General features: G+C 36.7%; 1 protein-coding gene across 4 annotated transcripts in view; it reads right to left on the bottom strand.

The window, feature by feature from the left end:
• Positions 1-2,445: 2,445 nt before the first annotated feature.
• Positions 2,446-18,821, bottom strand: part of ADGB (androglobin) — a 222,578-nt gene continuing 206,202 nt past the window's right edge. For all 4 annotated transcript variants that reach the window (XM_074397308.1, XM_074397309.1, XM_074397307.1 and 1 more), the window contains 6 exons: positions 18,400-18,576; positions 17,549-17,651; positions 14,531-14,737; positions 7,695-7,791; positions 6,816-6,999; positions 2,446-2,870 (listed from right to left, as the gene is read on the bottom strand). In XM_074397308.1, coding sequence (XP_074253409.1) covers positions 2,685-2,870; positions 6,816-6,999; positions 7,695-7,791; positions 14,531-14,737; positions 17,549-17,651; positions 18,400-18,576 — 954 coding nt within the window. In that variant the 3' untranslated portion in view covers positions 2,446-2,684. The remainder of the gene's footprint in view (positions 2,871-6,815; positions 7,000-7,694; positions 7,792-14,530; positions 14,738-17,548; positions 17,652-18,399; positions 18,577-18,821) is intronic.

An 18,821-nucleotide genomic window follows, 5' to 3' on the forward strand; every position in this document is an offset into this window, starting at 1 on the left:
ACATACTGATTCTTTGAAGAGAAAATTAGAACTCACTGTGTTTAACAGCCACAAGGTTACAATTATGATGGAGGTCTGAACTCAGCTAAAATATAGGCATAGTAAACAATAGCTGGTCATTGTTCTCTAGCTTGCCTTTTTATAATTGCTTACTGCTCAAGAGTCTGTACCCAATGCTCACGAATTTTATAACTTCACCAATTGCTCTTACGTGTAACTTCTGAAACTTGAGATTGGTCTTTGAAATATTTTTCAGACTTTCTATTCTGGTAGACCAACTGATGCCATACCAGTAACCCATACCAAAGAACTGATTGAACTGGTTCTGTGATCCCCACCCATGCAGTGACTCAGAACATGAAGACAGTTTTGACACTCTGGTGATTTCATCCCTGACAAAGTCAATCAGCAGTTCCCATTCCTTAGCCCCTCAAACACTAAGTCATCCTTAAAAACCCTAACCTCCAAATTCATGGAGTGGCAGATTTGAGAGATATTTCCAATCCTCTTCACTCAGCTGCCTTGCAATTATTACAATTCTTTCTTTGCTACAACACCTACTGTCTCAGTGTATTGGTATTTTCCATGCGGTGGGCAAGAAGGACCTCCCTGGTCTGTAACACGTGATTTTTTTCTCTGAGAAAAGTTCTAGTATTATACGTTTTTTCTTGCCACTTCTTCCTTTATTTCCCTGCTTTTCAAGAGGCAATGAATGCAAGTGTTTATTTTGAATGAGACAGGAACACAAGATAAATAAATATCAGTTAATAGATCAGAGTTTACAGCTATATTTTTTTTGTGTGCAAACACACTAAATATAATGAGGGGCACTAGGAGTAAATTTAATATTTTGTTTGAAAACTTGATGTCTTGAAGCCAGCTAAAAGTTTAATAAAGCTATAAGCAGTTTTCAGATTCGTTTAAATGAAGACAGTTACATTACCAAAACACTTTAGTGGGCACTTTGATTGTGGAATAGGGGAAACTACAATCTATTCTTTAGTGGAGTTGTTGGAGGCAATGAGGAGTTAAATTACTCCATGTAATGGTACTGCATTATCACCAGAATTTTGCCTCAGGAATAATTTCTATAACCTCAAAGGCAGGCCTATGTCTTCAGAATAAGAACACTGTTTTCTCTGCCCTTATACCAGCCCAGAGGAAGGACAGCTTGATCTTGACATACATGAAGGGCTGAAAAGAGGTAGATGGTAGGAGACTAAAGAGAAAGAAATCAAATGGTGGGCCATTTTGCCTAAGACAATGGCCTATGGATTGTAGGAACTGTACATGCTTTATGGATATACCCTGGTTAACTCAATCAATATGACTGCATATGTGTATACTGGAAATGTATTCCAATAGTCATTTATTAACTGTGATCTTAGACTTCACTGTCTCAGCTTGTTAGCCATCTACTTTTCTCCTACATGGAAATAATGTTCTCTGTGAGGACAGTGCCCTTTCTTGGGAATATTTAAGAAATATATGGGGACATTTTTGGTTGTCCCAATATTAAGAGAGAACTGCTATTTAGTGGTTGAAGACCAAGAATATTAGACATCCTGTCATTTTTGAGTGAGTTACATGCAACAGAGAATTGTTTTGCCTTCTATTTTACTTGAATGGCCCACCATTCATATAGTTGAAAAGCAAGTTAGTAATTAAAGAATCTAATTCTGTGAGATATATAAAATCAAAGCATTTTTTGTACAGTTTTAATGTTCATCGAACATTTCAGAAATAAAATCATTGCATTGCTGGGGCTTAGAAAATGAAACCCTATAATATGGCACCTTAACATGCTGAACTGAAGATGCCACAAGGTCTTTCTGAGCTTCATTCCCCCACTGTGAAGCCCCCACAACCTGAATCCATCTCTCAATCCTGTGTCTCTAACACTTTGGGTTGGCTGAGCCAGGGTAGTGCTTGCTTAGTGAAGCAAGTTTCTTCAAGTTCAGTTTTTAAAAATGGCATAATTCAGCCGGTGCAGTGGCTTATGTCTGTAATCCCAGCACTGTGGGAGGCTGAGGCAGGTGAATTGCTAGAAATCAGGAGTTTGTGAACAGCCTGGCCAACATGGTGAAACAGCATCTCTACTAAAAATACAAAAACTAGCCGGATATGGAGGCATGCACCTGTAATCCCAGCAACTCAGGAGGCTGAGGCATGAGAATCACTTGAACCCTGGAGGTGGAGGTTGCAGTGAGCTGAGATCACATCACTACACTCCAGCCTGGGCAACAGAGCAAGACTCTGTCTCAAAAAAAAAAAAAAAAAAAAAAAAAAGATATAATTCTGAAGCACAGCTATTAATATTTTAAAACTTTTAAAGTTTGAGACAAAATTTCTTCTAAGAATAAAAGCCACTTTTCTCATTGTTGAATTTTTCAAAGATAATTCTATTGATTAATTTATGATCTTGTTTCACGTCTAATTAAAAATGCAGTCAATTTAGAGTGTCAAACATATATTTTATTGAAATTAGAGCATTTTAAACTTGAATGGCTTTGAATACTAGCTTTCTGAGGAAAACTGACAAGTTACCTTTAAAACATTTCCAAGAAAGAAAAAATTCTATTTTCAATTGGCCCAATATCTTGTTTTATCAGCAGGTAGTTATAGATCATTATGAATAGATTTTTTTTCTCTCCAGAAGAAGGGTAGTATTGGACATCTCCTGACTACTTTTTCTTTCCTTTCTTTTTTTTCTGTTTTTCAGGAGCTGGGGTCTTCTTCTCTGTCTCCACCCACATGGCAGCTTCCTGAGCAGCCAGAGCTTCCAGCTTTAGGCGCTCGGCTTCCAGCAGTTTGTTTCTGTACTCTTCTCGGATGTTGAAGATCTTCTGTCGGGCTTCATCTAAGGAGTCCTGTTCCAAAGCAAAACCCCAGACAAATAAGTTCCACTGATAAAGGCTTATGCTCCCAGAAAGGAAAAATGAAATTCCTTTATCCTGTCCTTATGCCCATATATTCATGCAAAATTATTCAAGTTGAAAATTAGTATATGGTCTCAAAAGCTTATCAATACATAAAACATAGCAACAAAGGGATTTTAACACAGTATGGCAAATAAAACATTTGTAGGAAAAATAATCAAAGGTAAAGAAAAGCATACATATTTTGCTAAAGGTATTCTCTGTTTAAATTAGTTCAAATGCAATCTATATAAAATATTAAGAAGCCCAATTTTGCTTGCAAAGTAACTGTCCTCAAGAAATGACTAGTTCCCCACATGTATTCTATCACTGACAAAATATTTCTGGACTGTACTTGAGGAATCTCCGAAGAATACGGCCCAATCCACTGGTTACTTTGTTCTTATCAGTTTGACTTTTCATTCTCACCACTTCTGCAAAACTGTATTCATCAAGGACACCAAGGACTTATATGTAGCTAAAGCCAAGATCATTTATTGTTCTTATTCTTGCTTAACCACACTCTCTTCTCCTGGATTAGCTGACTTCATGTAGCTCCTAAATTGTCTCTATCTCACCAGCTGCTCCTATCCAGTCACCTTTGCTGCTTTCTCCTTTTCTCCTTCATCTTATAAAGTGAAAGTGGCCACATTGTTTACTGTTTCAGTAATATAATTAAAGAATAAGGATTAAAGCACACATGCTAGTCTAAAAAGACCCTTCTAGAAATGACTGCCTTGTCTTCATCCTTGAATGAATCAAGAAATTTTCCATGTTTTTTTGCAACCGGCTTAATTTTATTGAGATGTTGGAAAAGCTGAATGTCAGAATCAGACTTCCCAAAGTTTTTACGACAAACAGTACTGTATCTACCATAATAAAATGGGATTGACTAAACCAAATGCACAACATGATAGTAGTAACATATTAAAAAGAGACAGAGAAAGAGAATGAGCAGGAGAGAGGCAGTTTAAGAAGTTTGTGTAAATCAGTTTAATATACATCAGTAATCCCTTGAGGAAGGAGGACAAAACCTACTTATTCTCCTATCTGATAAGAAATATGTTAATGATCATGTTTCTCTTAAAATGGCTTCAATCAAAGCTAGGGCTATCTCTGAACCTCACATATAAATGAAGGGTCTGAACTCAAAGCTGTCTGAGTTAGTATTTTTTCTCCATTTCCTCTCCATCTGCTGTATTTACTTGACTATTACACACGAAAACCACAAAGAGCAATCCTGAAATTCCCTTTTGTCTTCTAATTTAATTTAAATTATTTCCCACATGATAAATTGAACTTACACAGTTTTAATATTCATTCATTGATTTACTGATTCATTTATTAAACAAACTTTTACGAAGCAGACATTCCTCTGAAACTTTGGGGACACAACAGTGAATCTAAACAGAGTATCTGTTCACATGTAGTCTATATTCTAGCAGAGAACAATAAAAGATGAAAGCATAGTATTTATAATATATCTACATTTTCATATACCAATAAATAAATGCATGTGCAGAATAAGTGCTTTAAAAAAAAAAAGCCTAGGCACGGTCACACAAATTTTGAGACTACTAATTTTGAAAGAGCCGCTAGTGAAAATCTCTCTACTACGTGACACTAGATGAGAGATCTCATAAAAGGAAAGTCTCTGCGGAAAGAATATTCCAGGAAGAGAGAGGAGCGAGGTCAAAGGCACAGAGGTGGGGACATGCTTTGCTGTTAGTGGAAAGGCAAAGTCAGCTTGGCAAATGCCAAAGGAGCAAAGGAGGCAAGAACGATCGATAAGAACATCAGAGAGGAAAGCTCTGGAGGTCATAATCAAGATTTTGGCTTTTTCCATAATGAAACGTAAAGCCATTAGGGAGGTGAAATGATTCCACCTTCATTTTAAATATGCCTTGTGATAACCATTAGTGTAATCCACAAAATATTTCTGGTTATCTTCCGGACACCTGGAAGCAGTGCCCTCCCTCTTTATTAGTTTGCTGGGGCTGCTGTAACAAAGAACCACAAACTGGGTTTAAACAACAGAAATGCATTGCCTCACAGTGCTTGGTGCTACAAGTTTGATATCAAGGTGTCAGCAAGGAAGGTTCCTTTTTTGAAGCTGTACGTGACCATGTGACTTGCTGTGGTCAGTGAAATGTGAGTGCAAATGAATGTGCCATTTCTGGGTAGAAATAGTCACAGCCAATGTGCAATTCCCCAAGTGCTCTTCCCCTATTGTAATAATCATGGTAGAAGTGTCTCTATGGAAGCTCCTTCAGCCTGGGTGTCTTGATAATTAGAAGGATGCTCTATTGGACACAGAGCTAAAATGAGATATACTGTTTTACTGTTTTTAGCCAGAGTTGGCAAACTAAGGCCTGTAAAGTAAATCTGGCTTATTTCTTGTTTTTCTAAGTAAAGTTTCATTTATTTTAGTATTCTCCTATTTATTTAGGTATTATCTGTGATTTTGTGTTAAAAAAAAAGGCAATGTTGAGTAAATGCAACATAAATACTTACTGTTTGGCCCTTTATAGTACATAAGTTTGCCAAACACTATGTTAGGCCACTGTGACATTGGGGTTTTTGTTAGCATAGGATAAATCTAGTTTGTCTTGATTGGTACAATTGTTTTGGTGGCAAAGCGGAGACTACTTTGTGGAGGGGCAAAGACAGAAGCAGTTAGATCAGTACCTGGGCTGTAGCAATCCTCTGAATAAGAATGACAGGTTGGGCTAGGGTGGTGGGAACAGAGATAGTGAGAAATCATCAGATTTTGGATATATTTTCAAGGTAAAGTTGAGAGGTTCTGACAATGGGTCATCAGTGAGGGGTGAGAGAAGTCAAAGATGTCTCCACAGTGTCTGCTTGAGCAACTGAAAGAATGCAAATGATATTGACTGACACGAAAGATCTTGACATGTTTGTGCTGAGATGGGAAGGAGGGCAAGCATTCTTGAGTTTGGATTTAGAGAGGTTCTGTTTGAGGTGCCTATTGGACAAACAAGAAGAGATGTCAAATGGGCACATTCCTCACATGGGCCATTACTGGAAATGACAGTCTCACCATAGCTAGAATAGGATGTCCTATAGGCTTTAGTGTCTTTTGGAATGTGTGGGTGGGTGGGTGGGTGTGTGTGTGTGTGTGTGTGTGTGTGTGTGTGTTGAAGGGAAGAGGGAGAAAAAAAAATTCTCATTATCCATATTATCCATAGTGGAAAGTTCTCTATATACATTTAGTGAATTTCCCATTTTCTAGTAGGATACTCCTATTTTCAACAAAGTATAGTCTTCCACAATGTAGAAATCCTTTTTTTTAATTTGTTGCCATCTCTAACTAAAGCACATCTATTCTTCTGCTGGGGTGAAGGGATGACAATAATCTGGGTGCAAAAAGTTGAAGTGTTGATTTGCGATCCCTAAATAGCCTTAAGATGAACAAATCCAACTATTTTCATATTCCTCCTACTTCACTTTTACTTCCTAATATATCTAGTGACACCACTTGCTGAGCCTTTTGGGGATTCTGTAGGAATTCTATGGAGCAAATTGGCTTGTTAAAAATCTTCCCACTGTCAGTTTAGGATTTGTGAGTCTCAAGTCAGTTAATGTGATCTTCATCCAGTTATTTTCCAAATTGAACAAATAATTGTGTTGTCTTCTCTCCTATGCTTCCCATCTTTGAGAACAGACTCGCAATACTGCTTTTTAGGGGAATTTTGGGGAGGGAGTGTGATGAGATGTGCAGAATCAATTTGTGATGTTTTCCTAGACGTTGTGAATCATAGAAACCTGTGTTTTCAAGACCTATTTCTATACAAGTATGATTTAATTATATAATTTCTTTTTAATATTATGAAAGAATTTGCCAACTATAATTTATGTAGATACTCTTAGACTCACCCGCATTTCCTTGTACATATCCAGGACTTCATCCTTTAACTTTAACCGCTCTTCTTGTTCAATGTTTCTAATGCTAAGGACTCTAGTCCTATGCTGTCGAAACTGATGAATTTCTTCTGCCTTTTGCATTGCCTCCTGCTGATTCAGTTCATCCGTTTGCAGCAGAGGATCTGCATCTGTTTTCCTTGATACAAAATTATCAAGAGATACAAATTTCATTTGGGAACTCTGGAATAAGCTTAGACCACAAATAATTTCAAATCATATCAACAGTGTGGTGGTCTGTGTCAAATAAAACATTATGGATAGAAAAAATAAATGGTTACTTTCTAGATATGCTATACTCTGTTTATTGAGTCACTGATATTTTAGGAAAATATTTTGGAGAATATGAGTAAATTTGGATTCGCCACTTGATGAGGTGATTGTGAAATTTGTGTTCAAAACTATGAGAATATCTTGTAGGTTTTCCTTTTGAATTTATGTAGCTAAATAATTTTGACAATGTTTTCAAACTTATAAATATGCTTATAAATATGCTTAATATATCTCTATTAATCCTATCATCTAGTTATTAAAATTGAATCTAATTAAATAATGGCAGCAGGTGTGATGGGAATTTTTTTGTAGCTCATCTCACCTTAATCAGCCCTCAAATTAAATCTTTACAGAAAACATTTAAATATTTTAATAATTGACTTAACAAAACATTGGCATATTTGAGATTTAAAATTATGTACTTCCAAAAGTTTAGACACATTGAGGATATATTAAGCATTTAATTTCAAATTTTCAGTCATTTAGCAACTGCATATTGTCAATGTTTCCACAATTCCATAAACACAGTTGTCTGCATCAATCATGTTTGTGAAAACTTACCGTATATATTGGCTTAAATCCATAAATTCTAGTGCTTTCCGAATAAGTCGTGGAGATGTTTCCAAAATTGTTGGAGATCGTGAACGAGGTCCCATTTCTTTAAACACACACACACACATACACACACACCAAAAAGAACTTTAAAAAATAATCAATAATGACTAGCTAAATGAATAGATCTCATTTTAATTAAAAATAACATTTTCTGTTGGAAAACAACCATTGATTAGACTTGTCTTATTTAATATGTTAATAATATATAATTACATATTTATATTTTATGTTTATCCTCTAGCTGGTGTTACTATGCTTTTAGTTAAATGAAGGAGATGACAAAATTAAAAAATTAACAAAATATATGCTATTCTATTCACAGTTAGATGAAGGAGGAGTAATCTCCATTAATAAGAACAATTCTTATGTTAAATTACAAAATTTCATTACAAGTTAAATGGCGCAGACTGGGCTATGCCTGAATGCTACACCAAGTACTACTGGGGTTAGGATATAAACAGATTTTTTACATATTTATACTGAAATACTGTAAACCGTATTTTATCTTCAATAAACTTACAGTCCAGTAGAGTAGGCAGTATATAAAAAATAAACACTGAAAATCAAATTAGCAGCAGCTTTTAATCCATAGACCAATAGTGAGCCCACAAGAACAGATTTCAGAGACTGCAGAGTCTAGGTTATTAACGTATCAGTGTTTCTAGACCACTGATTTTTTTTTTAAAACTCATACTGAAGTATAATTCACATACATAAAATTCAACCATTTTAGAGGTCTAATTCAATACTTCTTTGTAAATTTACCAAGTTGTGTGACCATCAACAAAATTGAGTTTTACAACATTTTATTCATCCAAATAAGATCTCTCTTGTGTCCTGTAATAGTCATTTTGTATTCTCACCGCAAACTCTGGGCAATCATTAATCTATTTATGTCTCTATAGATTTCTCTTTCCTGGACATTTCATGTCAGTAGGAGTGGATTTCTGGGTCATACGGTAAAATTATTTGAATCTTAGAGAAACTGTCAAACCATGGTGTTTAGATAATTATTTTTAACTTTATGACCAATTCTAAAATTACATAGTAAAAATCTCTTCACTTGGTTCATTTAAAAAAAAAGAGTTCATTTTTAAAAGCAGTTTTAGGGTCAGGTACGTTGGCTCATGCCTGTAATCCCAGCACTTTGGGAGGTTGAGGATGGTGGATCACAAGGTCAGAAGTTCAAGACCAGCCTGGCCAAGATGGTGAAACCCCATCTCTACTAGAAATACAAAAATTAGCTGGGTGTCATGGCAGGTACCTGTAATCCCAGCTACTCAGGAGGCTGAGGCAGGAGAATCGCTTGAACCCGGGTGGCAGAAGTTGCAGTGAGCTGAGATCATGCCACTGCACTCCAGCCTGGGTGAAAGAGTGAGACTGCATATCAAAAAAAAAAAAAAAAAAAAAAAAAAAGCAAAAAGCAGTTTTAGGTTCAAGGTTCACAGTAAAATTGAGAAGAAAGTACATACAAAGATATCCCATATCCCCCTTCCTTGTACACACACATAGCCTCCCTGATTATCAACATTCCCTTACTAGAGTGGTACATATATTACACAATCACACCATCTGCAAACAAATAGTTTTCTTTCTTTCTTCACAATCAGTACATCTTTTTAGTTCATTTTCTTGTCTTATTGTACTTTCTAGGAGTTCTTGTACATTTTGAAAAAGAGTAGTAAGAGAGGACATCTTTGGCTTGCTCCTGATCTTAGCGGAAAAGCTTCTAGATCCTCACTATTTTTTTTTTTTTTTTTTTTTTTTTTTTTTTGAGACAGCATATTGTTCTCTTGCCTGGCTGGAGTGCAGTGGCGTGGTCTCGGCTCACGGCAACCTCTGCCTCCCGGGTTCAAGCAATTCTCCTGCCTCAGCCTCCTGGGTAGCTGGGACTACAGGCATGCACCATGACGCCCAGCTAATTTTTGTATTTTTCGTAGAGACGGGGCTTCACCTTGTTGGCCAGGATAGTCTCCACTTCTTGACCTCCTGATCCACCTGCCTTGGCCTCCTGAGTGCTGGGATTACAGGCGTGAGCCACCATGCCAGGCCCTGATCCTCACCATTAATAAGATGTTAGCCATAGTTTGTTTGTTTGTTTGTTTTGTAGAAAGTCTTTATCAGGTTGAATAAGTTTTCCTCCCACTTGGATATTCTTTTTCAAAATAATTTTGGCCATTCCTGGTTTTTTGAATTTCCATATAAGTTTTGGGATTAGCAGGTCAAATTCTGTAAAATGTCTACTATGATTTTGATAGAGATTACACTGAATTTATAGATCAATTTGAGGGGTATTACTATCTGAACAATATTAGGTCTTCTAGTCCAAAATATAAACAATCTCTTTATTTAGATAATTAAAAATTTCCTTTAGTGATGTTTTGTAGTTTTCAGGACATAAATTCTGTACTTGGTTAAATTTATTTCCGTGTATTTATTATTGATGCTGTTGTAAATAAAACTGTCTTCTCAATTTCAATTTTGGTTGTTCATCAGTAATATGTAGAAATAAAAATGATTTATGTTTACTAACCTTACATCATGTGACCATGCCAAACTCACTCATTTTTTTTTTCTGATTCCTTAGAATTTTAGTATATAGGATAGTGTTGTCTGAGAATACAGTTTTACTTCTTCATTTCTAAGATTGATATGTTTTATTTCTCTTTCTTGATTAAACTAGCAAGAACCTCCATTAAAATGCTGAATGTTAAGTGGTGACAGTAAACATGCTGCCTTGTTCTTGATCTCAGGCTGAAATTATTCAGTCGTTCACCAGTAAATATGATATTTACTTTAGGTTTTTCATAACTATCCTTTATCAGTCTGAGGAAATCCCCTTTAGTACCAGTTTGTGAGTTTTCTTTCTTCTTTTTCTTCTACTGTGTGTGCATTATTGTCATATACATTTGGACATTATAAGCCCAATAATATAGTTTTATAATAATTATTTGTTAAATAAGTAAAAAATGGAAAATCTATTTATGCAGTCTTCTAAAATTTACCTACGTAATTACTTTTCTCTGTGGACGTGAGCTGCCTTTGGATGTCACCCTCTTTCAGCCTGAAGGACTTCCTTTAGTATTTGTTTCAAGGCAGATCATCTGGAAACAAATTATCAAGCAAGCACAAACTAGTGCTTGTTTATTGTGAACCTGTTTAAATTTGCATTAATTTTTATGAATTTTCTTCATTTCCTTTGTTTTCTCCTTTAAAATTTTTTTATTCCTTCCTATTTCTTTAGGCCTACTTTATTGCTTTCTCTCCAACTTGGTTTTAATTTTCACTGCTGAATCTCTAGCTATTTAGTTGTTTATTTATTTATTTTCAGTAGGTTTTTTTGGAACAGGTAATATTTGTTTACATGGATGAATTCTTCAGTGATGATTTCTGAGATTTTGATGCACCATCACCTGAGCTATGTACACTGAATCCAATGTGTATATATACCACATTTATATGTATATATATATATATATATATACACACACACACACACACACACACATCTATGTATATATATGTGTATATACATGTATCACATTTTCTTTATTTTTATTTTTATTTTATTTATTTATTTAATTGCATTTTAGTTTTTAGGGTACATGTGAAGAACATGCAAGATTGTTGCATAAGTACAAACATGGCAGTGTGGTTTGCTGCCTTCCGTCCCCTCACCTGTATCTGTCATTTCTCCCCATGCTATCTCTTCCCACCTCCCCACCCCCCGTCCCTCCCCCATTTCCCCCCAATGGACCCCAGTGTGTAGTGCTCCCCTCCCTGTGTCCATGTGTTCTCATTGTTCAACACCCGCCTATGAGTGAGAATATACGGTGTTTGATTTTCTGCTCTTGTGTCCCATTTGACTCAGCAATCCCATTACTGGTATATATCCAAAGGATTATAAATCATTCTACTACAAGGACACGTGCACACGAATGTTCATTGCAGCACTGTTTACAATAGCAAAGACCTGGAACCAACTCAAATGCCCAACGATAATAGACTGGGTAGGGAAAATGTGGTACATATACACCATGGAATATTATGCAGCCATCAAAAATGATGAGTTCACGTCCTTTGCAGGGACATGGATGAACCTGGAAACCATCATTCTCAGCAAACTGACACAAGAGCAGAATATCACATTTTCTTTATCTACTCATTGGTCGGTTGATGGGCATTTGGGATGATTCCGTATTTTGCAGTTGCGAATTGTACTGCTATTAATGTGCGTGTGCTAGTATCTTTTTCATATAGTACTTCCTTTCCTTTGGGTAGAGTAGTGGGGTTGCTGGATTAAATGGTAGATCTACTTTTAGCTCTTTAAGGAATCCCCACACACTATTTTCCATGGTGGTTGTACGAGCTTACATTCCCACCAGCAGTGTAAAAGATTTTCCTTTTCACCATGTCTATACCCACATCTAGTATTTTTTGGTTTTTTGATTGTGCCATTCTTGCAGGAATAAGGTGGTATCACATTGTGGTTCTGATTCGCGTTTACCTAATAATTAATGACGTTCAGCATTTTTTCATATGTTTGGCCTTTTATGTATCTTATTTTGAAAATTGTCATTCATGATCTTAGCCCACTTTTTGATGGGGTTTTTTGTTTTTGTTTTTCTTGCTGATTTGTTTGAGTTCCTTGTAGATTCTAGATATTAGTCCTTTATCGAATGCATAGTTTGGGAAGAATTTCTCCCACTTTGTGGGTTGTCTGTTTACTCTGTTGATTATTTCTTTTGCTGTGCAGAAGCTTTTTAGTTTAATTAAGTCCCATCTATTTATCTTTGTTTTTGTTGCATTTGCTTTTGGGTTCTTGGTCGTGAGTCTTTGCCTAAGCCAATATCTAGAAGGGTTTTTCTGATGTTACCTTCTGGAATCTTTATGGTGTCTGCCCTTAGATTTAAGTCTTCAATCCATCTTGAGTTGATTTTCGTATAAGATGAGAGATGAGGATCCAGTTTCCTTCTTCCACATGTGGCTCACCAGTTATCCCAGCACCACTTGTTGAATAAATAGCGTGTCCTTTCCCCATTTTCTGTTTTGTTTTTTGAAGATCAGATGATTATAAGTAATTGACTTTATTTCTGGGTTCTTATTGTGTTCCATTGTCTACGTGCCTGTTTTTATGCAAGTACCATGCTGTTTTGTTACATATAGCCTTATAGTATTGTTTGAAGTTGGGCAATGTGATGCCTCCAGATTTGTTCTTTTTGCTTAGTTTTGATTTGGCTAAGCAGATTGGTGATGCTTTGGCTATGCAGGCTCTTTTTCTATTCCAAATTAATTTTTGGAGTGTTTTTTTCTAGTTCTGTGAAGAATTTTGATGGGAATCACATTGAATTTGTAGATTGCTTCAGGCAGTATGATCATTTTGACAACACTGATTCTACCCATCCATGAGCAAGGGACGTGTTTCCATTTCTTTCTGTCATCTATGATTTCTTCCAGCAGCGTTTTATAGTTTCCCTTGTAGAGCTCTGTCACCTCCTTGGTTAGGTATATTCCTGAGTTTTCTTTTCTTTTCTTGGCAGCTCTTGTGAAAGGAATTCAGAGCTTGATTTGCTTCTCAGCTTGGTTGCTACCAGTATATAAAAGTGCTACTCATTTGTGTACATTGATTTGTATCCTGAAACTTTACTGAATTCATTTATCAGATCTGGGAGCTTTTTGGATGAGTCTCTAGGATTTTCGGGGTGTATGATCATGTCATCAGCAAATAGTGACAGTTTGGCTTTCATGGTACACATGTACCACATTTTCTTTATCCATTCTGCAACTGATGGGCATTTAGATTGCTTCCATGTCTTTGCTATTGTAGTGTTGCAATGAACATTCACATGCATGTGTCTTTATGGTAGAATGATTTATATTCCTCTGGGTGTATACCCAGCAATGGGATTGCTAGATCAAATGGTTGAACTAATTTTGCTTCTTTCTAAGATATCCTTCTTTGCTCCCTGGGTTCGAAACAAGTAGAAAGATAAAGAGTAAGATTATACTATTGATCCAGGTTTAATCAGAGGATGTAGCTTGATATGAGAGACAAATGGGCTGTGATCACCAGAGCTGAGTGACTCTTCCAGCACAGTCTAGGTAGTGTTCTCTCACCTGAGGGAGGAGCAGTGCTTCCATGGGTACCCTAGTTTATTCTCTCCAAATGCATTAACAGGACATTTAGTTCTTTTTAAGACAGAAGGAGTTGAGAGTTACTTAAGAATTATCCTTCCTCATGGAAACCAGGAGTGTGGAAAGGCATTTTCCTTTGATCAGGGATTTAGGTTCAGTTTAGTGAACAGACATGAAGCCATATGGAAATGAATCAAGTCAGGGTTACTTGTGTACCACTGAAAACTGCTCTTTCTCAAAGTTTAAAATTTGTGATTAAAATTTGTTATTAGAGATCAAAAGAATATCTGTCATGTAGCATGCTACAGATAACACACACAAAATCTGTGTTTAACAACAAGTGTATCTGTGAATGCTGGAATTTTATTTTTTTTTAGCATTTGTAGACAAAGAAAACCTATACACAGAAAAAACATAAATGCGAATTTGTGGGTGGAGTTTTGCCCACTTTTATCTTTTGGTTAAAGTATTTAGTAATCAGGTCCTTGAGCAAATTCCCAACTGTGTTAAGTAAAATGAAAATCTGTAAACCCAAATGACATCTTTCCACTTTATAGCCTTAGCTGTCACCTGCTTTTAAGTTAAATTTTTCTCACAATTTTTATTTGAAAATACATGTTTACCTTACAAATGATAGCATTACTTACTAAGGTTTTCCTTTCGCGTGCTCTGCTCGCGCTCTTCCTTCCCTGGTGAAGACGCTGCTCCACCTTCGCTGCTCGTGGATTTTGCCAGATCCTTCAAGCTCCTGGTCAATTGCCACTTTTTCCACACTGCACTCCCTGATCCTGTTTGTGGCTCTGAACCCACAGGATTCTTTGAGTCTGGCTCTTTTACACCACTGGCAGGCATTTCTATTACAACATCACATGTGCATTACTGAAAGAGCTTGCATTCCGTGAAATCGCATGCAAAAAGTAACAGGGTTTGATGACTGGAGCACAGATTTAGAGCAGATGACTCAAAAGCTCTGTAAATTCTTTTTTTTTTTTTTTTTGAGACCGAGTTTCGCTCTTGTTACCCAGGCCGGAGTGCAATGGCGCGATCTTGGCTCACCGCAACCTCCGCCTCCTGGGTTCAGGCAATTCTCCTGCCTCAGCCTCCTGAGTAGCTGGGATTACAGGCATGCGCCACCACGCCCAGCTAATTTTTTGTATTTTTAGTAGAGACGGGGTTTCACCATGTTGACTAGGATGGTCTCAATCTCTTGACCTTGTGATCTGCCTGCCTCGGCCTCCCAAAGTGCTGGGCTTACAGGCTTGAGCCACCGCGCCCAGCCTAGGCTCTGTAACTTCTAACCAGAGTACCACTCAAAGTAACTGCCACCCTAGAAGGGTGACCCAAGGAGGAAGTGTGTCTGGAAACTGCTTCCATATATTAAAATGCCACATAAATATCAAGGCTTTTAGAAGTTGGGATGATATAAATGGAAATGGGATATTCAAATTATTGGGGCTGCTGTGAAGGTGGGCCCTGGAGGAAAACAACCAGCTCTATGCTGAGAATGGTTCATAATGGATGAGGTGTTCCTCTCTGTGGGGGTTCCCTGTATGCAAATATTTATTTAAAATTGTCTTAAAATAGAACTGAACAGAACTTTTTCTTGTGAAGTCATAAAGCTGGGAAGTCTTTTCTTGATACTCTGATTCTATTCGGTGCTCCAGATCCCTAGCATAGGAAAAATTGTGTACAGCCTACCACAATTTCCACATTATGTGTAGACATTATTTTCCTATACATCAATTGCAGGTGACCAAATTCCTGTTATATTCTGCACTGAATGAAAGGTGGCAATAGGGAAAGACTTAAGAACATGAAGAAACGTTGAAATAAAAGGCAGATATTCAGTAGTCCAGAGTCGATTCCTTAAAAGTATTATTAAAGTTGATGCATCCCTAGAGCAAGACTGATTGAGAAAAAAAAGAGGTAAAAAGGAAACGTTCTGGGAAGTTGAACTTATATAAAATAAACACATTTCTTATAAAATGCAGTTTACTATTCCAGACACAGTAAGAAATAAAACAACTGAATAGTGAGACATACAGGGTACATATGAGTCTAAAATGAAGTTCAAGAATAGGCGAAATTATTTGATGGTGACGGAGGTTGAGCTAGTTGTTACCTTGAGGGAGGAAATGACTTGGAAACAGATGAGGACTTTCAGTATGTGGTGTTTCCTATCTTGATTTATACAGTGGCTACTGAGTGTATTCATGGGCAAAAGTTAATCGAGCTGTACAGTTAAAATTTGTCCCTTTTATTGTATGTATGTTCTATGACAGGGTAAGGCTCTCTGAGCCCTGTTCTCAACTAGGCCTCGTCCTTAGCCTGCTGACCCCAGTTTTAGTAAAAAAAATTCTGCTAAGTGTGTTTATCCAGAATCCTTCAACCTTTGAAATCTAATCAAGTTCCTCTTTCCTGACCCTTGACACCTAACCAAGTTCCTGTTAGTAATTGACTGTCTACTACCTCACCTGGACGGTTGGTTTAAAATCCCCACATGTTCCTGTTACATCTACAGCTGAATTCCATCTCTCTCCCCTACTTCAATAGTCTGGAATTAAGTCTTTTGGACATTTTTAATGTATCCAGTATAATATTTTTTACACATACATTAAAACAAAATATACAAAATAATAATACATCTACAGCCTAAAGGACAAGAACTGAATCCTATTCACTTTCATTTTCCTTGTATTACATTAGAATCAATGAGAGGAGTGAGTACTTGAGGAGTTAGTAATGCTTCAAATCCCAACTTCATCACTTTTAAGATGTATGACTTAGGAAGAATAAGGTGGTTCTCTGAGCTTTGGTCTCTTTTATCTCCAAAATGGGGAGAGTAAGTAATACATGCCTCATAGTTGCTATAGGTTAAAGTGAGATAATAAATGTGAAATGCTTTGCCTCTCCCAGGATAACAGACTTAGGATGGTATTTGCTATTCACATGTTCATATGAACAGTTAAAAGATATGTTCATAACAATTATTGAATTACATTGCTGAATATCTTAAAATGTAAAAGCATGATTTAGGATGTGAATGCTGCTGCCTCCCAGGACACCCCAGTGTGGTGAAGGATGCAGTCAGTCAAGTAGCTGAGGGAAGACACTGGCATCCTGAAGGGGCTGTCTGCAGGCTAATTCTGTCTCTGGCTCTGAACTAGGAATATTACTGAGGGTCTCTGGTGCCTGTGTCCTTATTGATAAATTAGAATAATATTATAATATATACTTAAATGTGTTGCTATGAGTATGACTTCTTCTTGTTATTATTCATGATTATTAGAAAGTACAAGATTTATAGTAGTAGACCTACCTTCAAGTTTTATACTGCTACTTTCTAACTACGTTGCATCATTCTTTCTGTTTTTATCATTTCTTAAACGGAGAAAATCATATCTACTTGCACAGTGTGTATCGGGAGGGGAGATATAGGTCTTAAATGGGAAATGTGTGAAAGTGATTTGAAATGGAAGCACTGTTCATACAGTTATCTGAAATTGTGTGACCTTTTATAATCCCCAAGAAAAGAGATTCTGAAATGTCTCCTTTTTGCCAAGCACAGCCCACTGATTCGTGAAGCATTCCATAAAAAAAAAAAAAAAAAAGAAGTGCAAGTCACAGCTCTGTGCTCTGAGGCGGCTGGGGAAGGATTCACTGACCTTCTTCTGCTGGTTTAGTTTGGCTTGCAGATACAGGCGGACTCTCAGCATCAGATGCTTTCTTAATGAACCCGCTAAGGTAACGCAAACGAGCCTGAGAAGCCTAAAGGACAGACATGCGCAGCTTTTTAAAAGCTCTTCAAAAGCAACAACCAGTACAGATAATACATATAAATAGTATTCAATCAAAAAAGAAATAGGAAAATGTGAATTAAATAGGGCAGTCTAAATGAAGCAGGCCAGCTCTTCATTATCAGATAAATTCTGAATCATCCATGTTTTTGACAGTTATTTTTGAGAATGGATGAATAGGAAGCTGTGGAAAGAATACATTTCTGGGTGTACTGTCTTAGATGAAGTGGCTCCTGAATCTTTTTCATCTGCCCCAATAACCCTGAACTGTATCATGAAGCACTTAATTAGTAATAGTGTCACTATGGCAATCACTCTTACAGCAAATAGAAAGGGGAGAAAGAGACTAGGCGTGTGTATTCCACAAGGGGGCAGCACATGGTTATTAATCCATCTAAGGAGTGTGCAAAGTGTAGTAAAACACATGCCAACCATTTAGATGCTTTCTTATTTGGGGGTGTTGAAGGCAGATGTGCAGATAGCCAGGGCTATGTGAAAGAATGAGGTAATCCATAGTTTGGGCCTATAAGTGGGAGGGTAACATTTTATAATGTGTCCAAAGGTGGTCTTAACATATGGTTATTCAATGTCTGTCTGATAACATTTCAGATACCATTACTAAAGGACAGATTCTATGGTTTTGCCAGCATGACAATTTTTTTTCAGAGCATGCCTAAGGAGGAAAAGTAAAACATGACAGCTTTTTGAAGTCAAGTGACCTTGATTGCTCTTCCTGGCTCAGTTGTCTCCCAGGCTTGTTTCATGGCTCGGATTTCATCTGCCCGTTCTGTATCCTTTTTCACTTCAAATAATTCTGATTCATTGTGTTCAGTGACCAACCTCAAAATCCAATAGGGTTTATTTGGGTCTTCTTGTTGAGAGTGAACAGTGGATATCTGATAAAATAAAATGAAAACTTTTGGGTTGCATGCTTTCCTCCTTTCAAAAGGGTCTAGATTTTACCTTATGATATATAATTCCACTATTAGGTATTTATTAGAGATAAATGAAAAAATATATATTCATAAAAGACTTGTACAAAAATGTTCATTGTAGTCTTATAATAATACACACAAGAAACCAACATGTATGTCTATCAATCAAGGAATGGATAAACAAATCATAATATAGCCATATAATT

Source organism: Saimiri boliviensis, chromosome 4, assembly GCF_048565385.1.
Source record: "Saimiri boliviensis isolate mSaiBol1 chromosome 4, mSaiBol1.pri, whole genome shotgun sequence".
Lineage (NCBI taxonomy): Eukaryota > Metazoa > Chordata > Mammalia > Primates > Cebidae > Saimiri > Saimiri boliviensis.